General features: G+C 40.8%; 3 protein-coding genes across 14 annotated transcripts in view; 1 reads left to right on the top strand and 2 right to left on the bottom strand.

Annotated features, from left to right (window-relative positions):
- Window positions 1-13,326, top strand: part of LOC113169487 (focal adhesion kinase 1-like) — a 50,458-nt gene extending 37,132 nt beyond the window's left edge. For 9 of the 12 annotated variants that reach the window (XM_026370913.1, XM_026370911.1, XM_026370912.1 and 6 more), the window contains 11 exons: window positions 3,514-3,591; window positions 3,894-4,079; window positions 4,436-4,561; window positions 6,815-6,877; window positions 8,332-8,371; window positions 8,792-8,895; window positions 9,204-9,212; window positions 10,191-10,346; window positions 10,646-10,726; window positions 10,890-10,975; window positions 11,356-13,326. In XM_026370913.1, the coding sequence (XP_026226698.1) occupies window positions 3,514-3,591; window positions 3,894-4,079; window positions 4,436-4,561; window positions 6,815-6,877; window positions 8,332-8,371; window positions 8,792-8,895; window positions 9,204-9,212; window positions 10,191-10,346; window positions 10,646-10,726; window positions 10,890-10,975; window positions 11,356-11,482 (1,056 nt within the window). In that variant the 3' untranslated portion in view covers window positions 11,483-13,326. The remainder of the gene's footprint in view (window positions 1-3,513; window positions 3,592-3,893; window positions 4,080-4,435; window positions 4,562-6,814; window positions 6,878-8,331; window positions 8,372-8,791; window positions 8,896-9,203; window positions 9,213-10,190; window positions 10,347-10,645; window positions 10,727-10,889; window positions 10,976-11,355) is intronic. The other 3 variants (XM_026370922.1, XM_026370921.1, XM_026370914.1) reach the window with 2 other exon arrangements.
- Window positions 13,327-13,366: 40 nt separating this feature from the next.
- LOC113169489 (prostate stem cell antigen) lies at window positions 13,367-15,505 on the bottom strand. The gene is made up of 3 exons (XM_026370923.1): window positions 15,402-15,505; window positions 14,128-14,244; window positions 13,367-13,957 (listed from the first exon to the last, which is right to left on the bottom strand). The coding sequence occupies exons 1-3, from the start codon at window positions 15,448-15,450 to the stop codon at window positions 13,749-13,751; spliced, it is 375 nt and encodes a 124-aa protein (XP_026226708.1). The 5' UTR covers window positions 15,451-15,505; the 3' UTR covers window positions 13,367-13,748.
- A 752-nt stretch (window positions 15,506-16,257) lies between these two features.
- Window positions 16,258-21,281, bottom strand: LOC113170594 (cleft lip and palate transmembrane protein 1-like protein). Its single transcript, XM_026372734.1, has 17 exons — window positions 20,959-21,281; window positions 20,631-20,722; window positions 20,225-20,402; window positions 19,989-20,116; window positions 19,629-19,707; window positions 19,420-19,537; window positions 19,230-19,324; window positions 19,054-19,138; window positions 18,847-18,947; window positions 18,705-18,764; window positions 18,509-18,559; window positions 18,329-18,411; window positions 18,101-18,135; window positions 17,831-17,886; window positions 17,709-17,753; window positions 17,344-17,483; window positions 16,258-17,171 (listed from the first exon to the last, which is right to left on the bottom strand). Exons 1-17 carry the CDS (start codon window positions 21,157-21,159, stop codon window positions 17,105-17,107), a joined length of 1,614 nt encoding a protein of 537 aa, XP_026228519.1. The 5' UTR covers window positions 21,160-21,281; the 3' UTR covers window positions 16,258-17,104.
- Between the last annotated feature and the right edge of the window lie 57 nt (window positions 21,282-21,338).

Below are 21,338 nucleotides of genomic sequence, written 5' to 3'. Positions count from 1 at the left end.
ATGGGAGGCCCCCAGTGGTCTCTCCCAGTCCCCTCACTCTTCTACACACAGAGTACAGACCCTCTGCCTGCACTCTGTCCATCACTAACCCCCATCCAGCAAGTCAAATACCAAACCTCCCAGTAACCACCCATGCAACTTTTCCCATCACCTGCTCTGAAAGACCTACGTCCAGACCCTTGAAGGCAGGTGGCATACTGCTGAGCTGCGCTAAAGCTGTTTTCAGAAACAAACCTGTGTGTCTGTGTGAAAAATGTTGCAGCATTCTTGATCGTAGAGCCTTTCATAAATATTCAGGTGAAAATTCCAGGTTACCAGACCATAAACAATGACGTTACATTACATTTGTTTTCATAAAGTTTTTCCTGTTTTAGCTTAACATGTTTGTTGAACATTGTGTTTAAGATGCTACCTCTTGCATAAAAATTACAAACAATAACTAAAGTACTGATAGTCATATTTGACGGAGCCTTGCTCATTTTCAGCTGGTGACATGAGCGCAGACAATATGGCACAAACATCTCTTGTGTCAAATGACCAGAAGTGTTCCAAATATGGCGGAAACATGCCATATTAAGTCTATTTGATTTTTATATCTTGGAAATTATGACCTGGTACAGGCTCACAAACAATGGTGCAAGATTTTTTTTTAATAATTGTTAATTTAATCGAGGACTAAAGGTCTACATCCAGCCTCTGAATAATTTATTCTGAGTGCAGTGATTGTGATGTGAGTGTGCAGTCAGCATGTTTACATTCAGTCTGGTAGCATGTTCTCTCTGTGAAGGACAAGCTGTTGAAGTGTCCTCTGTTGTGTTTGAATGCAGTTGCATATATTTGTCTTTGTCTGTGTCATGCATAGTGTTGATGTGTCCACAGATTATTGCTCCCTATTTCTAGCCTGTTCGGGATGCCTGTGATAAATCCTTATTCCACGGGGCTTACAATATGACTCATCTGACACATGCACAACTTGCTGTGTAAATTGTGTTTTATGGACAAGTCAGAAAAAGCAGAGTCGCAGTACTAACAAAAAATGGTCAGCTTTAAATGTCATGATGACTAACAGTCAAAAAGGGTGTTAAAAACATTTTTACACTAGGTGCAACCCAAAGTACAGAACTAATGCTGTAAGGCAACAATATTTCCACTCTCCAGCTTTGGCAAATTCTCTACTCTCCGCACCGACCAAGAAAAACAAGCTTTAGCAACTGTAGCATTCAGTATAGTTTAGTATGGGTGCACTTTCTGCTCTAAATTCCATCACACTGATTTACTCCATATACTACTGAAGCATGTAAGAATGTGTGAGGCATAGGATTAAGACAGGTACTATAAATACACAAAGAGCTAGCCAAAAGGTCGGTGTCCACAGTTCTTCAGCCTGTCAATACTGAACGACTTGCTCTCCGTCACTTTGATCTAGCAGACGAGTGCTGGCTAATACATGTGAGCTTGTTTTGGTAGGTGACTTTGTGTGTGACCTCCTTATGCTGAGCTGTAACATCACTCTCAGCATTAACATTATCAGTTTTTATTACAGTGGAAGTATTAAAACTATGTAGTGCAAGTTTTATGATTGTAACCAGTGACAAGACAGTGATGGAAACATGATAGAAAAAAACACTATAGATGAATAAGGCAGGAACTGACCTTTAGCTGGAGGACATGTGAAAAGTAAAAATCGTTTTGGCAGAATTGACTCCCTTTGTATGTTTGTCTGTCTGTCTGTGTGTTCGAGAGCTGCACTGTGTTTGCACAGAGATGTGACCACTATGTTGAAAGATGCCTCTGTGTGGGAAGAAATGAACTATGCCCCAGAGTGATAGATGAAGTAAAAAGAAACTCTTAATTACATTGGTCTTTTCAGCATTCCTAAAATTCTTCGAGGAATTATTTTATTTAACACAGGCATGTGTCTCACAATAACAGATTAATTTTAGAAGAGTCCCACTTACACTTTGGATGTAAAATTATACCATGTGGTGTCGGTTATTAATGACAGATGTCAGAGAAGTTGGTTTTGCACATTTACTTTTACCAGCTTACAGATTCACTACATAGGTGGCCTCAGGTATAAACTTAACAGCTGTAATAATCATGGCCTGCAGTTGCATCTTGTTTGTCTTGCCAATAGATGGCATGGAGTAGCACATATATCTGTGTAAACTGCTGCTGCTGTTTCCTATGTTGCCACTTCTGGCCCTGCAGCTCTGCAGTTGGACGATACTTACTAGGCCTATCTGCTTATTTGGTCATTCTTATGTTTGTATTTGTTCAAATCTCCAGATAGTAACCTGTTTGTGTGATATCTTTACAGTCCTGTCTGATTAGCCCCCTATGTTTAGCTTTCTATTTATAAATCGGGTATTCCCAGGGAAACCTCGCTCTACATGGACTAGCTACCACACGACTTTGAATCTATTTGGGGCAGATTTATGCTTAAAAGATATAATTTTCTTCTTGTGAAGGAACTCTGTGTCCTTCTGTGTGAGCATGTCCTCAAACATCCTGTATGTTTTTGACTGTCGATCTCACCCTCTGTCTGAACGTTTTAAGCTCCTATTTGTCTCGTCTTCAGTTTCTTTGTCTTGTCTGCTTCTTCCTCCCGTCCTACTTTTTTTTTTTTCCTTTTTTTGTCCTTTCCTTGTCTTTGTGTCATCCCTCCCTGTCTGTTTTCTTCCCTGTGTGTCTTTATGTCTGTCTTGCTGTCGGAGGTGTGGTCCAGAGAAAGCTACTATGAGAGACTGTGGAAGGTAGAGGTTACAATACTCTTGTGCCAGATACGAGCTCTGTGTTTAAATTGTTCAGAAAAATGTCTTCAGTATTTCTGAGAGGAAACTGTTTATCACCTTTCAACAGCTTAATTCCAACCAACCAACAGAAACAAACAGAAGAAACAAGGCTGTGGTTTCACCAAGCACTTCTGTTTTTAGTTACCAGTACAAATCGAAGAATAGACAAGAGCAGTAGGCTGAGTATGTGACTCAACCTGACTCTTCACGGGGGAAACCCCACTGACTGGCAATTTTTTACTCGTTTGTCTGTCATCTACCAACAGTACACGTTTTTCCAAAATGCTTTAAAAAGAAGTCTTTGGTGAACATGCAACCGTAACACACTATTTACACACTCGCATCACATCTAACCAGAGAACTCGTGATCAGGGTTCACCAAGAATGGTTCTACCAGTAACCCAAGGGTGTTGTGTGTTGTATAACACAGAGATATTAGGTAGTTAAACTAACAGCTTGCTGGACTTGCAGCCCAGTGGGTGTTCCCTTTTTGATTGACATCTAACCCAGCCACACAAACAGCTCCTGGGGGTTTGTGTGTTGATGTCTGAATGACCAGTGCCCCGTTTTCTAATGTTTAATTTGATAAACAGATGAACAAGCATTGTAACTGAGTTTTTGGTTTTGTGTCTTTTCTGTCCCCCTGGTTTTCTATATCTCCACCTCTGTTCTTCATCTTCTTCTTTCTTTCTCTTCCTCTCTGTCTTTCTGTCTGTAGCCAAGCAGACCCGGCTATCCCAGTCCTCGCTCGAGTGAAGGTTTTTATCCCAGTCCCCAGCATCCTGCACACTATCAGGTACAGAAGTCTCCATTTGCTGTTGTTGTAAATACACTTACTGGCCATTTGTGATTTGTATTTGCAGTAAGTTAAAAGAATTCTGTTTGTATGGCACATTTTAAAGGAAAGACAGTGCTGACTAGACTTTATTCCCAAAGACAGTTGAAAATTATGATATTAAAAAGGCAAAAATATGAAACCCCCAAAAGTATTGAACCTATTTTTAGACAAACAGATACATAGAGAGAAAAGAAAGAAAGATATGTAAATAAGTGTAGAAATCCAAATACAACCGAAAAATTCCTCTCTCCTTGTGTCAGATGGCAGGGTATCCTGGACCCCACACACTCCCCTCAGTGCCCAGCGCCCTGTACCCACCACAGGCTGCAATGCTGGACACACACCATGCGCACACACATCCCCGCCATCATGTCCACACACACTCGCACGCACAGCAACTTCAGCCTCATGGACAAGACATGGCACTATGGGGCTCTATGATGGAGGTAGGAAACCAGTTTAACAATCATATACAAACAAAACACACACATTCACTCACAGACATGTATATTGGTTTGAAGTCCTCAGATTTACTTTATTATCCAAATTATAATAAAATGATACAAACCAGCAGCCCATTGAAAGCCATTATTTTAGTGTGTGTGTGTCCATTATCTCAGGTCAGCCTTTTATCAGTCGGCTGTGTCTGTCTTCATGTCCTGTGTGTGTGCATGTTTCTTTTCATCTGTGCTTCTGTGCGTGTGTCCCTGTGTTGGTGTGCATGTCTGTTGCTTTGCCTCGTCCTTTGCTGCATGTTTGTATTTGTGTCCGTGCGTGTGTCTGTGTGTGTTTGTGCGTGTAGGACAGGGCAGTAGACATGCAGCAGTGTGTAGGCCAGCAGTGCCTGTTAATGGAGGAACAGCTGATGATACAACAACAGCAGATGGAGGAGGATCAGAGGTGGCTGGAACAGGAGGAAAGGCTTCTGGTAACACACACAGTACACACATTGGAAAATTCACACGCATACACTGAGGCAAATAGGCTTGATGAGATATTCCTGCTGGAAGATGTTTTATTGCTGTATCTAATGAACCTACAGCAAACTACATTTCTAAGAACTAGAACACTAAGTGTTGTAGTTATTTATATTTATTTGTGATGTTGTAGTGCATGTGGTGTATTATCATTACTGGAAATGCAAAGCCGTCTCACCGAGTTGTCATTTTTGACATGTCAGTGTTTTTTTCAGTCCCATGATGCATGTATTCGTGATTTTCTTTTTGTTAATGTATATTGTGAAATGCGAGGAATTCAATGTTTTCAAATGAGCATTAACTTTGATTCATTATGTACAAGCTGTAACACATCTGAATGCTGTGATCATTTGTGTCATACTTCCTAGTGTTAATTACCTGATTAAATGTGTAGCAATACCAATACTTCACATTAAATCCACCTGGTGGTTTTGGTTTTAATGTTATAATGGACAACATGGGGAAATGTAAATGCCAGTCATGATTGACAGGTGTAAGAACACAGTGCGTCACAGCTTGATGTGTTAGGGACTTCGTAGTTGCAGACCAGTCACTGTGCCCATACTGGCCCCTGTCCACAGTAACATTAAAACCACCAGATGCATTTAATATTCTGGCTGATCAGTGTACAGTATATTACCATTTGGATGCCCATAGAATATAATGTATTAAAGAAAATGCTTTTTTATTCCATACTCTATAATTACTGATCTTCTGTGAAATAATAAATTTTTTATAAAGACAAAGGTGATGACGATTATGTACGTTTACACAGAAGATGCATGAAGCATGAAGTAGTGGTCAGTATTTCAGTGTTCATTTTGACTGGAGTGCCTGCTAGACAATTCTTATTGTAGTAAATGGATTCAGAGTTAGTTATGTCTCATGGATACAGTATAGGATGAAAGTTGTTTTGGTGCTTGTCCTAAAAACGGGGAGAGAGAAGAAGGAGGAGCCTTTTTCGTAGGATACATTTCTGTGAACATTAACTGAAGGAACTGTTATTGTGTGTTATTGTGTGTGTGTGTGAGAGAGAGAGAGAGAGTTTGTAGGCAGGTGTGGCCTGTGTGAATTCCAGGCTAATGATAGGCTTAGACAATCTGACAGCCCAGTCAACAGTCTGTCTTTGACCCACAACCACGAACTGACAACACACAAGATTACTGAAAAGCTAGAGAGGCATATATATATATATATATATATATATATATATACACACACATACATACATACATACATACATAGATACATACATACATACATACATACATACATACATACATACTGTAGCGTGTGTATGCAAAGTGTGCTTTGTATGCATCTGTTTTTATTATTCTACTGTGACTTCAGGGAGGGGTTAGAGAAAGAAAGGAGAGAAAGGGAGGAGAAAGGAAGACGGCTTTAGGGGAAAAAAAAGTGTAGACTTGCCCGCATACTGACAGCTCGTTGGCAGCATGCTTCATCCCTCCTCCTCCTCCTCCTCTCCATCCCTCTCTGTGTGCGTCAGAGTCAGATATAAGAGTGCTGGAGGAAAGTCGCTGAAGCTAAATCTAAATTCTTGTCTTGATGAAACAGACAAAGATACAGAAAGCCAGTGAAAAATCAGATAGAGAAGCAGTTAAAGCTACAGAGAGAGTTGTAGTGAGATAAGAAGAAAACAGCCCATCAGACAACTTTGATGAACTCAATGGCAATGCTGGTCTTCAAGTCCTGTCTTGGAAAACTGGTAGGCAAGGACAAGTGTGTGAGAGGGCGGCTAGTGGGAGCACAGGGTGTGGGAAGGTATGGTTGGTTCTATATGCAGAGGTGTTTGTGTGTGGTTTTATTTTTGCTTTGTTTGTGGGGTATTGCAGTTTGGGGGACATGTCAGTGTGGCAAGTTGTTGGGAAAGGATGTTTGTTTGTAGGTGGCAAGTGCTGGACTTTATTTTTGTGCTTGTGCTTGTGTGCAATCTTCGTGGTTCAGTCATATATCACCTCATTCAATCAATCAGAAAGACCTGAGACTAAACTCGTTTGCTTACTTTTAAGCATTACCTATTGTCCCATATCTCTAAAATCAGTCAATTATCTAGTTATGTGAACATAGAAGCTTCAGTGAATCTGTAATTAACTGCATATATGTAGGAATAAAACCAGTCCTGAACTTCAGTACTGTTGCAATATGGACGTGTGTAATTATTGTGTTTATCTTTCTGAATTAAGAAACCAGATGCTAGAAGTTCTAGAGGGAGTCTGGAGAGAGAAGACGGTGGACTTCAACCTCCAGTAAGTCACTTCTTGTTGTTTCAAGCCCAAACATACACATTTTTACAGTCAAAATCCTAAATGGCCTTCATCACATGTTCTCCCACATTATCTTACAAAAAGAGGGAAGTTATTTTTCTGGTCTGTTTGTGTTTTCTAAGTGTGGAGGATGTCTGATAAAGACAACTTTTGACGGGAGTGCATAATGGTCGGGCTCACTGCAATTGGCTGCAGCATGTGTTTGTTTTGATTGGAACTGAGGGGACCTATCTAGGGACAGGAAGTGACCTTCTGGGGGTGCGGTCAGCAGTGAAGGGTCAATGAATTCCCACAACATCATTGTTATTTATAGAAGACTGTTGCAAGAAAACAAGTATCCATCTTCGCTCATCTCTCTCTGTCCCAGGGTTGCCCACAGTAACTCAGCGTGCTGGTAGCCTGTAGTTTACTGGTCTCTGCCCAAATCGGTCCATGTGTAATTACAGCATTCAGAAAAATATGATGGATCTCAGAAAGTTGTGGGATCTTAGCTGAAAACTAACACAATGTATTTTTCAGTATCTTAACCAGTGTTGACATCATAACAACAATATGTAAAAGATGAAAGACAATTGAAATCAAAATAATCAATTATAAGTATTGGTGAATAATTGTTTAAGATAACTGATCTAAAAAATATTTTTTTTAATTAATCTGGAGTCATCTTCTTCTTGCTGAAGTTTCATGTCTTTTCCAGAAACAGAATTTCAAGAGCTGTGTGTTGATGTCTGTTACATCCCTGATGCCAGTTGAAGTTGTAGCAGTCTGCAGTTGCCATGGGCAAGACAGATATTTCTGTCTCTGTAATTCATCTCTCTGCTTGTCCTCCTCCCATTGAAAAGCTGCAGTTTGTGGTGGGAAAATCTCCCTCGTTTGTGTGTGTAAAACACTGTAGTAGAGTATTTTTGAGTGTTGGTGGTTTAAGATCATGGCACTAAGGCTTTCAACGCTCTCTGTACTGTTTTCTCACACAGAGAATGCAACAAGGATGCAGGAATAATGCAACAACAGTAATTACAGTATAAATCATGCCTGGCACCAGGGCAGAGTTTGTGGCATCACTTTATAATTTGATGGTTTAGAGCATAAAGACATGACACGGGATTTTTTTCCTGGTTTTGAAAGAGTAGCACTAACAAAGGGAACACTGTTTTTTTGTGATCCCTGTGTAGCCAGCCAGAATATTTTTGTTAACATAAGCAACACAGTGCTTAGACCACACACCACTGGAAAGAGAAGCAGCTTCTCGATTGGAGACAACTATGAACTTGTTGTATTTTACAAGAACTGGTGTCTTGTGACACGAACATTTTATTACATTGCCCAAATTTTTTAGAACCAGTAAGTAAGTTCTAATTTCCCATCAAGCTCCTGATTATGTGTGTGACTGTGCATGAGCTAACCGACTGTTTTATTGTGTTTGTTTGTTTGTGCAGACAGGAAACCAGCACATATACCAGCCCGTTGGCAAACCAGGTAATAGACAGGCCCATAAAGCTCTATAATTACAGTCACACAACCACTGTTGTTTTATTTATTCTGTCTCTTAATCTCCAGAAGTACTGTGTTAGCGCTTGTTTCACTCTCTTCTGTCAGAGCAGTTCATGTGTCTATGTTTGTGTGCGTGTGTGTGTCTGCAGTGTTTACAGTCTGTTGCCACAATATGAAAACTGATTGTAAACTGCAGCCTTTTGGGTCTATGAAATGTCAAATATTCACTGGAGAGTTTCTAATGTGATTAAAATAATCATCAGTTGCAGCCTTTTGTATTCAGTTAATCTTCACATAAGGGCTCATGCTTTAAACCCAGAGCAGCTAATGAATAAGAAAACTTGTCAATTTATATGAAAGCAGGAAAATGTGTGGAGAAATAATTCTCACTTTTGTCTCCTGCAGAGCATGCAGCTCCCCCAAAGAAACCCCCTCGACCTGGGGCCCAGAGCCAAGTGGGTAGTCTGGCCTGCTTAAATACTGGAGACAGTTACAATGATGGCGTGAAGGTACAAACACATATACATAGTGACAAACTAGTTAGAATTAGAAACTACTAGATATCCTTTGAGCACACAAAGCTATAACACAAATATTCCACCAGACCCATTAATAGAAAATACACACACGACTAGACTGTACCAGTGATCACCATAAGACACCGCAGCACACACACATTAGGATACACCATTTACCAGATAAACACATTGCATGTTTTTAATGCTTAGAGCATTAATATTTTCCTTTTCTCTTCTTTTCCTTTGGCTGCTCCTTCTCCCCCTCCTCCTCCTGCACTCTGCCTTACTGTTGACCCTAGCCCTGGCGGGTAAGCAGCACACTTTCTGTGTGTGTTTACTGTGCGTCTTGTCTCATTTAGTCCCCTCTCCCATCTGCTCCGTAATTTCTTAAGCCGCCATATGAAATCACATTTCTATCGTCTCTTTTCTTTCACACTAATATCCAAATCTAAATGATGTTGATTTCAATAAATTATGTTTAATTCTCATTGTAAATCTGAGTTATTTTTGCTTCATTGACACTATGGAAGCTATATTAACAAATTAAACAGTAATTATCCAGTTTAGTTTGTGCTAGAGTAAAAAAAAAAGTCCATTCTTAATACAAAGTTAAAAATAAAATTTAGATGAGAAATAGAAGAGGGATCCATCCTCTGTAGTCTCCCCAGCAGTAAAGGTTCTTTCAGATAAAATAGTGATTTCTGACAACAACAATTTTTACTCTAAATTTGCTAATATTTAGCAACATTGATTTTATATGTTCATTATCACAGTAGAAACAATATTTTTAGTGTTTTATTTTCATAAAGCTTTTAAGCTAACGTAATAAGCAACACTACCTATACCTATACCAGTTTCTCAGTTTAATTGTCTTCATTGATAAAGTTACAGTGGTTGTGCCATCTAGTGGCTTTTGAATATCATCTGTGTCTGCTGAGACAGATTGATTTGTTCCATTAAATAATTAATCAGTGCAATATCTTACTCATTAATCTACTCATCCACCTCTTCTATACAGTTTAAAATTTTGAAAAGCAGTGTTAAAAAAGTTAAGATGATTGCACATTCTTTTGTGACCAGATGCGCGAGTCTTAGATAAACAAGCGCATGATTCATGCAGAATTTGGTAATTCATCTCAGGATGTTTTGTTAGGAGGAAGCCCGTGGTTTTCACCTACACTGTTTCAACTTGTTTCTGTGTGTCATTGCCATTTCCCACCATCAGTCCTCACCCAGCCCTGGGGGATTTCTTGTCATTAACTGAGTTTTTGTTTGTCATGGTTCAGCTGCAGCCCCAAGAGATAAGCCCACCCCCCACTGCCAACCTGGACCGCTCTAATGACAAGGTGTACGAGAACGTGACAGGATTGGTCAAAGCTGTGATCGAGATGTCGAGCAAGATCCAACCAGCTCCTCCTGAGGAATATGTTCCCATGGTCAAGGTAACTACGATGTACTCAGGATGTTTTCCAGCACAGTTTGAATCTCTACTCGGGTCTGTCGTGTGATGCAAACCTTGACAGAGATAAATCCTACTCTGTTTCTACTTTTAGTCATCTTCTCTTGACCACAGCGCTGGCCTGTGTATTTTTATATTATTATTATTTGATTTTGTTATGTGTGCACTGGACTGCAACAGTTACTTGTATTTATCATCCGCATCATATTTTGGGAAAGCTATATGTTAATTCATCATTATATTTGTATTACATCACTGAAAAATGAATTCTGTGTGCTTTAGGATGTGGGTTTGGCATTGAGGACGTTATTGGCCACAGTGGATGAGACTCTACCACAACTTCCAGCCAGTACACACAGAGAGGTACAATAACTCTTACAACATGTAAATGTACTCGCACTGTGCTCTGTGCTTATTCGAAATCTATAATAGAAGGAAATTACAATTGTAAATTCATACTATCAGTGTGCTGGCTTGTATTTTATCATATCAGTTTGATGTTTAATGCTCTCATGCTCTTGAACAGATTGAGATGGCACAAAAGCTGTTGAACTCTGACTTGGCAGAGCTGATTGGGAAGATGAAGTTAGCCCAGCAATACGTGATGACCAGGTGAGCAAACACACCAACAATATCACAATACACAAAGAATGATCTTGTTCTGGTGTCTTACATTTGACCAAATCTTTGTTGTGTGTTTTATTCCCACATTTTGCATTTTATATTTCACAGCAGACTTCCTGTGTCTACCTTTGTGGTCAATCTCAAAACAGTTATTGTTCCATTGAAGGATACAAATAAAATCACTTCCATTTTCTGTAAAAGTATTTTAAATTATTATTGATGCATGGAAATATGTGTAAATATCATTCCTGTCTTTTAATTTACGTTTCAGAGGGACATATGATTAAAGAAAAAATAGCCTCTTACTCCCACCAGTGGAAATGTGTTGTGTAATATTCAAAGCATTATCTTTGTGCTCTGTCTCCCAGTCTCCAGCAAGACTACAAGAAACAGATGTTGACGGCGGCTCATGCTCTTGCTGTTGATGCCAAGAACCTTCTGGATGTCATTGACCAATCACGGCTCAAGATGATGGCCCAGTCCCATCTACACTAGCAGCAGGAGCTGCTCTGCTCTTTGAGAGGCAGCATCAGTGTGGTTTCTGTTGACAGTGGAGAAACAGTGACATCTCTCGGGCCTCTCAGTGTATGGGAGTTAATGGAGAAGAGGCTTTGCTACTTTGACATCAGTCCACAAAGAATCATTAGATAGTGAATCCTGTGTAAGCCAAGGTCAGTTCGTCTGGGATTAATGTCTCCACCACTGTGACTTTCTTAACACAAGAACAGAGCAAAACACTTTGTGAATCAGGGACTTGGCAGCTTCACTCTGTTTGGAATTGAGATATAATGATGAAAGCCTCTGACAGAAACACTATCATGGGAGCAACTAGATACGGAACTGTTGACATGGGGTGGACTAGTTTTAGTGGAATACAAGTTTTAAGCAAAGCCAACAGAACCTGATCAGACATCATTTGATCTGCATGAAACTGCACAGTGGGGATTGGATCGAGATATCAGCCAGCTGCCATGTCAGTCCATTTGTTCATGTCATGTGTTTTGACCCCTGGATGTGAAATCCCTCCTCAGTTGAAATACCTCTGCGGATTCCTTTGAATAGGCAGATCAAACCAGATGTTTTCTCCTCTGCTTTGCTCATGTGTGCTGCTTTTGGTGGATGCTCGAGTGAGAAAATTCACACAGTCCTGCTTTGGTCTAGAGAAGCAGCCTCTCTCCCTCCCTCCGTCTCACCAGGTTTTATTTATAGACTCCGAAATTACATAGGAGATGGAGGGAGAGACAGTGGGGGGGAAAAAAAACCCATTGAGGACAGTCTCGCTCCGGTCTACTGCCTGAAGACAGATCACACAATCCTCCTGTTTCCCCTCTATTTCAGCCCCTTTCCTTTTCACTGCTCATGTTCTCCCTGCAGTCTTCCTGAGCTCCTATCTGAGCAGGTTATAAAGACTCCAAATGTGAAGAATCCCACTGCGTCTGGGTCAAGAAACTCTCTGCTCATACTCAATTTAGTCTGGTCTTTTTATCGGCTGGCTCCATGTAGTTGTTTTTTGTTTGTTTGTTTTGTTAGATTTTATTTTGTTTGGAGCTGCTTTCAGTCTTCTTCCTCTTTACAAAAGACTAATATTCTCTCCCAGCATTGACTTTGAGGGGTGAACATTGGAGGAAAAAAATCAGAAGGTAAATTTTGAGTGTTTAGTCTTGTAGGACTCGGGTCACACTTTTAAAAGTCCCTCACACACATCAGTGTCACAAAGTGAATTTCCTGGGGACACAAACTAACCTTGCAGCTGGAACTTTTGGGCTCCAAGTCCCAGTTTCTGTCAGGTGTAACACTTTAGAAATGTCCCCATGGAAACAAACACAGTCACGCATGAAAGGTGGAGCCACATGACTGGAACCCGTCTTGTAGACACAAAACACTGAACTGAAAATCACACGTGTCTTTGTTAATACTGACACTACATGGAGTATGACGTACTGCTATATGAAACATACTGGTGACTGTGCTAGTATAGCATGATATACTGGTATGGAGAAGAGCGTTATTTGCACAGCACCAAAATCAGATTTCTTTTTTTTTTTTTTTACTCTATTGCACTTGGATTTGATTTTCATGTTTATCCAACAGTGGAACCATCAAGTCTCTGGGTGTTCTAGGGATAAAAAAAAATATGTAAAAACAATCTATTTTATTTCCTTGTTGTTGTGTAAATCTGCTCATGTTGGTATATTGTAAGCTAAACTGGTGTGTATCACTGGTGAATTGTACAGAACTCGTATTAGTAAACACTGGTTTTTATTTTGTCTTCTTGGCTAAATCAGCCATCTTGTCAAATAGGAGTTAAAAAAAACAATGAAATAAAAATAATGATGAAACAGAAAAAAGGAGTATTCACATTCTTATGTACCATGGAGATTTATTTACAAAACGTTTCAGGTGTTACAGAGTATTTATTTACATGACTATTATTTATTTATTTATTGTATGTTGTTGTTGGCAAGGGCATGGACGCCCCCTGCTGTGCTTCTCATTTAAAATAACATTTCCTTATATAACATAAACCAGACCATAAAATAACATGTCATTAAAGTGGTACAGGAAGTTATTTCTAATGCTAAGTACCCTCATATGCTTAGATCCAGACAATTTAATAATACAGTATATTGGTTTATTCTGCATCAAAAAATTAAAATAAAAATAAAAAACACTCTGATAACATTGGTTGATGTAGGAGTTGAGAGACACTTCTCCCAGCACTTTTCTAAACACAGACGTTGAGCTTAATTTAGCGTTGTCCTCAGTGTGACAGCAGCATTAATAAACCTACAGTCAGAAGCATCAGTGTTGTGTTAACGTGAATGGACCCAGCTCCACTGTAGTTACAGTAGTCGTAGTTGCAGCAGCTGACTCTGTTCCCGTTTCCATTCACGTCAACGGAGGCGGTCGAGGCAGCTCCCAAACATGTGGACTGACTGGCACACTGCTTCACTATGGCTTTCACAGCTCCTACAACAGCAACAACACACACAGAGGTAGGGTGTAATATTTAACTGAGATCTCATGGTTTTCCTCCCACTGTTTTCATGAAAACTGCTTCTATGACTACTGCTACAATGTAAGTCATTAAGTCGTCTTAGCAGGAATTCTGCATCCTGAGAATTGGAAACAAGTAGTACCTAATGTGTCGACAACAGTCATGCACGTAGTCAGTGGCACCTGACAGTCCTGAGTGTTCTTGTTGCATTCGTCATTGGTGGAGGAAGAACTGCACACATAGCACGTCAGTGACAGTGCTGCAAGCACGAGGAATAAAAACAGAGACAGATTTTTTAATATATATATAAATTAAAAATGTAAAAACCAGTGCAAAGCAAGAATTTGTAAAATATACTGCAGTAATTACATAAAATCCATTCACAAGCAAAGTAAGAGACAAGTGGAAATCAGTGCTTGCCCCTCTTTCATGAGCACATCATTTTAAAATTGTTTTATTGTTGATTATTGAAAATCAGCGCCCTCTGAGGCTTCAGCTGATTGTTGTCTCCTCCTTCCTTAACATCTAGTATCTTAAACATGGTTAAACCTGAGCAGAGTGTGACCTGTTGGATGGTTTCAGTCTAACCGTAGAACAACAAAAGGCTGCGACACATCACAGACTCACACAAGAACAACTCGAAATAGAAAGACGGCATTGTCAAAACTCGTCAGGCTTGCTCCTTTAATTGCAGCGCTGACAAGATCGTACTGTACCTCCCAGTTAAAGCCTGTTGTTCTGCTGTCATATGTCATCACACTCATACATTATCATCAGCATATACACGTGAAATGATTACATGCAAATATGCACCAAATACTTACTGACGAGACTTATCCAAGGACAAAACACACACGTTCATACACATTAAAAGCCAATAATCAAATTCTATTCTTCTTCTACAAATCTACTTTCATATGAGTTTAATCCACATTTCCACTACTGTTAAGTCTGGAGCCACAAAAAACAAAAGTTAAAGGACATTGGAGGTCTTAAAAATGTGCCTAAACCAATGACAGTTAATTATTAACTGAGATAAAGTAAGAGCAGTTCTCTATCGCGGTGCAACAATGTGCAGTGATACTGTACATACAGCATTTCTTTCAGCCACCTGGCTACACTGATAATAAAACTCCCCCTGGTTTTGGCTCATTCTTATATTATTCCATATAAATCTGTCTTAATAATATTTGAATTAATGATGTTAAAATGTATAAGTTATAATAAGCACAGTAAGCTGACTTTTTCCAGAAGGGAGCTGTGATTTCTCTTTTTGGGTTTTATTTTGTGATTTTACCTTTTTAGCAACCCAACCAGTGTCACTGCCTTTGAGCTAAACATTTACTGCCCTTCTCACCAGCCTTACACAGCATACTGTATAAACCCTCCTGACCTGTCTAAGATGAACTTTCTTACCTGACGAGAAGAGGAGAGAGAGGCTCAACAGGCTGAAGAACATCTTCATATTGCAGGTGTTATTGTCTGCTCAACATCTGAACCTCCGCTCTCAGCGGTCAGACCTGGTGTGGCCCAACCTGGGGTGTGTGTGTGTGTGTGTGTGCAGAACCACAGCAGTTCCACCCACTTCCACCTTGGCTTAAAACTGAAAGCGTCTCTTTAATGTCTTGGCACGTGTGTGAGTGTGTATGTGGGAAGGATGTTCTCGATCTTTCTCTGGTTTCACAGATACTTGTCCTTTATTTATCTGCTGTCAATCTCAGTCACTGGATTGCTTGTTGTGTTAAGGCAGCCGTTATCTGAAACCCAGTCTGCGTCTGCTGAGGCCACAAAAATTATGTAACATGTGATACATGTCAGGCTGTGCTGCAGAACGTCTTGGAGGGTCGTTGACTTTCTTTGCTTTAGTCCAAACTAAACTCCCATTTCCAGGGACATGTTTATCATGAGAGTGAAATTAGAAAAGCAAAACACTGAAAATGAACCTCATTCCCTCAAATGATCTCGCAGCCTGTCGGTCAAAGACGTCGATGTGTGATAACACGTCTAACAGTTTTATTAATGACATATCTTTGAAAATAAATGATGGTCACAAAATAAATAAGATCTTGTTATTATGTAACTTAAACGTGCTGCTGTCAGATCACGCCTGGCACTGCCAACAGGAATGCAACCTCACACACCTGATACTCACACCCAGCACAGACCTAACACACACACACACACACAAAAACACCTTTTTAAAAGATACTTCTACAAATCAACTGTCATTCGCTGTGACCAGGCAATAATCTTAAAGGGACACAGGAAAGATATTTATTTATTCTTCGAGTACAAAAACAGCAAATAGACACACACATACTCACACACACAAAGGTATGTAAACAATCTATGAAATGTCCTCAGCAGAAACCAGTCAGTTGCCGTTATCACCAGTCTGCTGTCTCCTGATTCTACTTGCTTACATACGCACTTGTACACACATGCACATCCCTCCCTACACAACACAGTACAGTATGGTCACGTCTACTTACTCGGTGAAGCTGTTTTTTTCTTTTTATTGCATTTTATAAAACATAACAAGCAGAGTGCTTGGAGAGCAAAACAATCAAAGCTGAATTCTTTTTTAATGCGGAAATTATTCAGTCAGCGGTTGAGTCCGAAAAGCAGCGGTGGGTGATTAGGGCAAAGATCAGCAGAGTCAAACGCAGCAAACAGCTTGATAAATTATGAAAAATGTTCCTCAGACTTTGTGATGCGTCAGTGTGATGACTGATGTGGAAAAGCCGCATTAGTCTTTGACTGCATTAGAGGGATTTTTAGACACATGCCATCAAAATACGTGCAGGTTATTCATAACCTGCTGGGAATATCACTGCCATAAAGATTTAGTGCTGACGTTTAAGAACATAACAACTGGGCAAATGTCTGTCCGTGAGATTTTCTAGCTCAGCGCAGCATGTGCAGCTGTACAGCGGAGAGTTTCTGTCTTCACTGGATCGTGTTTAGTCACACAGTAGTTGCTGCAGCACACGTGGCAGAATGACCTGCTTCAGTCTTTATCTGGATGCACCCAGGTTGATTTGTTCCTTTCCGTTTTCTTTAAAGACATCTTTTTGTGTGTTTGTGCTTTAATTTCTGAAAAGACGTTTTTGTCCCCCTCACTGAGTCTTCACTTTCTTGCTGTGGGTCCCGGACTCTCGTTTTCTGGCCTTCGGGGCGTAACGCCTAGAGAGAAAAGACGACAGCAGAATTTTATTCTTGTTGCACACATGCACACGTAGCTGTGGTGGATGGTGAAGATGGTGAAGAAAAAACACAGGTGGATGAGCTGAAAACTGTCAGCAGCGGTAAGGCAGCATTAAACACTCTGTGTAGTGTTGTGTATAGACTGTCCTACCTTCGCTGGTAGAGGTAGAAGAAGAAGAGAAGCTCATCTCTGAAGCAGGAAATCTGATGAGTTGATGAAAAGGAGAACGATCCAGAAGAGTAGAAAAAGGAGACGCAGGCGCACACATCTGAAATCAGGGTGTTCATTCCCTGGAGGGAGAGAGCAGAGATGAGAGAGAAGAGAGGAAATCTCTCACTGACGAAAGCTCCCTAGAGGCTCAAATCCTAGCTAGAGTTGAATTAAAAACTGTTTACCAAGTGTTATATGCCTGTAAAGATTCAGTGTAGAGTAGAGGGAGATAAACACGATTCACAGTGGAAGCATGTTCACTGCCTTCTGAGAACCAAAACACAGAGAGAAATAGTCGTACTCACTCTGTACATCAACACTGTCCCCTGCAGGTGGCTCACGGACTTCAACTGAGGAGCAGAGGACAGTTCATACAGGAGTTTTACATCCAGGAGGTAACTTATAATGATAATATTGCAGGACATACCTTATGGTTGATGAAGAGCTGTGGGAACATAGACAGGAAGCCAAAGGCATACACTCCTGATGGGAGAGGAGGGGAGTTAAAGGACACTAATGGTTGATATAAGAGTAAAGGTTTAACTTTTTTTTTGCTTATGTATGTTTTATGATCTGTTGTACAGGGAAGAAGTAGAAATGGAAATACTTTTGTACAGTACTCAAGTAAATCTACTTAGTTACTTTCCCCTGCTGCTGTTACAAATGATGTAATGGTGATGGATGTATTTCAACTCACCAGTCACTACTGTGTTGACCACCCAGGAATAGTAACTGTCAACATAACACAGTTCAATGTTAATGTAATGATCCAAAGTGAATATTCAGTATATGAAATCTGAAAACTTCATTAGGTATTGAATTGTATTAGGTATTGAAAGGCTACATGTGTAGTGACTAAATGAGTGTGTGGCCTTTGGTAGCAACTATGTGTCAACGCAGAGGAACATGATGACGGTCAGTTCACCTCTTTTGGCGAAAGTAAGCCAGTGAGAAAAAAACTCCACTGATACACAGAGGGTAGACCAAGTAGGACAAGTATCTGGACGCCTCCGGAGAAAACCACACACGAAATATTAACATTAAAAGACAGAATAACAGAACCAGAGCACCGGCAGACGAGAAGACGTCTGAAACATACTCATACCTGTGAATCATACGCCACCGTCTTCTTCTCTTCCTCATCCAGTTTATTTACCTGCACAGTAAGCGAGTAAAAGTCTTAGAGGCAGAGACAAGTTCTGTCACCGACTTAAATTCTTACAATGACAGAAGAAGATTTAAACTTATTACTCTACGCATATTAAAGCTTTTGCGAAAATTAATAGATGCACCACACTCACATGGAGCTTAGAACCTTTCCACTGCAACGGGATCTTAAACACTTTAAACACCTTCCACACCTGTCGGGATGACAGATCAGCCGATTAAAACTTTCCCGGTGAGTTCGCTGTTTGACGCTTTCTGTGTAATACCTGTCCATACCTCTACACATGCTCCCAGTCCGACAGGAAGCAGCACAAGTAGACTGGTCTCCTCTAGCAGATGGAGGAAGATCAGCAAGGTACTGAGGCTACGCCACAGGACTGAAAACACGAGGAGGGGACGAGGCACATTCAGGCCCTAATCTGTGCTATTTTAACGTTTTCATGCAATTTACAAAAAAAAAAAAAAAATTGATGATTTTCTTACCTGACTTCCTGGAGATTCCTGCCATGCTCTTCTTTTTTCTCCATGAGCTAATGTCATTTTTAAGAGCCAAGAATTCACAGGTGAGCTACGGGAGAACACAGACGCACATGAGACTTTAAATCACAAAGACCCTTTGTGCATGGTCTAGGGTTTTTGCCACCTTTGGAAACTCCTACTTGTAAAGTTGTGATGAGTGCAGTCAGCACTAACAGGTAGAGGTTGGATCCCACCAGAGTTTCCTTAATCTCGTCAACGTTCTCCTCTGTGAATCCTTAAAAAACACACAAAAGCAGTATCGAAGGATTCAGGCACTCTTTATATTATATGAACTGAAGGGCCAGATGTCAATCATCCACATTCACTCACCAAACTGTCTCAGGGAATAAACCATGTCCTGCAAATGGACCCAAAACCTGAATCTCCTCAAAGAGATTCCCTCATAGGAGACAGTCAGAGGGAGCTGAACAGTGCTGCTGCTGATCTCCTGTTGATGTCATAATAGTGTAATTAAAAACCCAATATTCAGTAGACAAGAGTTTGGGTGTCTGTTAAGTCTGAGTGTAAGAGCGTCTTACCATGAGGTCTTTAACTCTGAAGCTGAGTTCATTCACCAGCAGTAGCGGTAGGTAGATCATCTGTCGGCCCTCCTGAGAGCTGCATGAAGAAAGTTTAAACAGTTTAAACAGTCCTGTTGGCTCAGGGCACCTTTAACGTGTTACTGTAGAGATGTGACAGGTTCTAAGCGTCAGCTCACTGTTCACAACAACAGTCGAGCTTTTATTACTGCACCATGTTTTCTGACCAATATTCAAATAAACACAACTGTTGGATTAATGACTGAAAAGAGATATTATAGGCCTTTAGCCGAGGTTACTTTGATTGCTGAATTAACGCTAAATGTTTTTCAGGAATCTATTCCCGACAACTTGACTTACATCCTCATGTAGCGGCGGACGTCACTGGGAAGCCCTGCCTTGGTGAAGGTGAAGTCCTCCAACATCAACGTAACTGAAAGGTGAGGCCTCCAGTGGGACACAGGATTCTCTGACCTGGGACTGGTCCTCTGAGAGAGACACAAAAATAGCTGATGTGCACTAAAGCCACACGTCCAAACGTACTGTGGCATGCTGCTTGAAGTGGGATAGGTTCATTAAGAGAAACTCGGTTTTACCTTCTGCACGTCTTTCTGCCCCTTTGTATGTGAGGGGGTGATGTAGGTGGTGAGCTGAGCTGCATAGTGGACTTCTCTGCTGTCATCCAGAGGTGAAACACCGGCTTTGTGAACATAAACAACGGCATACAGGGTGCCATTCGCCCGAGTCGACTCTGGCAGGGAGACATTCACCTGCCTATGGAGAGAGAGGGTTATACAAGCATAAAGCTTTTGTTCTTATATACTACAGTTTACCACCTATTGAGTTCTACTGATGATGAACTGTTTACATGTCTTATTTGTTATATTTCATCAACCACTGTGTGAAACAGCATTGCATGCAGTGAAATACTAAACACAGTGTTAGAGTTAACAAATGAGATCAATGGTAACATGATTGTAACGTCATCGTAGGTGAACCCACCTCTCAAATGTAGCATGTGGGTCAAATGGATCTATTTTTACAGCGAGGTTGAGTTGGCTGTTGTCTGGCAGGAGGCAGGTGAAGACACTGAGCTGGATAAAAAAAAAGAAAAGACCCAGAGTACTACAGGGCCAAAACAAATCAACAGTAAATGACTATAAAGCTGATGAAGTCACAGACAAATCCATTACTTCACCATGGAACTACCCCTGAAATGCCTCAGGTTTGATGCTCAACAGTACTGACATGATAGCTGGTTTCAGCTGAGGGATCAGGCCCATGCAGGGACTGGATCTCACAGCAGGAGGAAACAAAGGCCTGTGCTAACCTGCAGTCTGGGTCTGGCTGCCAGATAGGAGGTGATGCACGGCTCTCCTCTGCCCACTTCGCAGGGTTTGGTGTTGAGGAAGCCGTACAGCAGCCAGGCGGTGTGAAGCATATAAACCACAAACACACCGAGCAGCAGCTTAGCGATGGATCTCCCCTTAGTGCCGCTGTCCGCGGTTTTGGCGTAGCACGATGGGAACATGGCCGCTACCGCAGAGCACCAACAGCGAAGAACTGAAATAGTGATCTTGTTCAAGGATGTTACTGTTTAGAATCGGACACAGCGACAACAAAATCCCCACGCTTTCTCCTTGTCAGAGCATCCTTCCGGTTGTCCGCATCCAGCTGGAGGGATGCTGGTCCAGCTCTGCGCCTGCGCCT

The sequence above is a fragment of the Anabas testudineus genome, chromosome 16 (genome assembly GCF_900324465.2).
Source record: "Anabas testudineus chromosome 16, fAnaTes1.2, whole genome shotgun sequence".
Lineage (NCBI taxonomy): Eukaryota > Metazoa > Chordata > Actinopteri > Anabantiformes > Anabantidae > Anabas > Anabas testudineus.
The sequence above is the reverse complement of the archived record's forward strand: the minus strand, read 5'-3'. Positions and strand labels throughout refer to the sequence as shown.

Bases quoted from the DNA above. Each gene is read 5' to 3' on its own strand.
- LOC113170594 (XM_026372734.1), bottom strand. From the start codon at position 21,159: ATGTTCCCATCGTGCTACGCCAAAACCGCGGACAGCGGCACTAAGGGG. The intron at 19,708-19,988 runs GTAAGTCAAGTT...TTCTTCATGCAG, and splicing joins GTCCGCCGCTACATGAGGAT to CTCTCAGGAGGGCCGACAGA. The intron at 18,560-18,704 runs GTGAGTGTGGTG...CTTACTGTGCAG, and splicing joins GGAAAGGTTCTAAGCTCCAT to GTAAATAAACTGGATGAGGA.
- LOC113169489 (XM_026370923.1), bottom strand. From the start codon at position 15,450: ATGAAGATGTTCTTCAGCCTGTTGAGCCTCTCTCTCCTCTTCTCGTCA. The intron at 14,245-15,401 runs GTAAGAAAGTTC...TCGTGCTTGCAG, and splicing joins CTCTCTCCTCTTCTCGTCAG to CACTGTCACTGACGTGCTAT. The intron at 13,958-14,127 runs GTACTACTTGTT...TTGCTGTTGTAG, and splicing joins GACTGTTGTCGACACATTAG to GAGCTGTGAAAGCCATAGTG.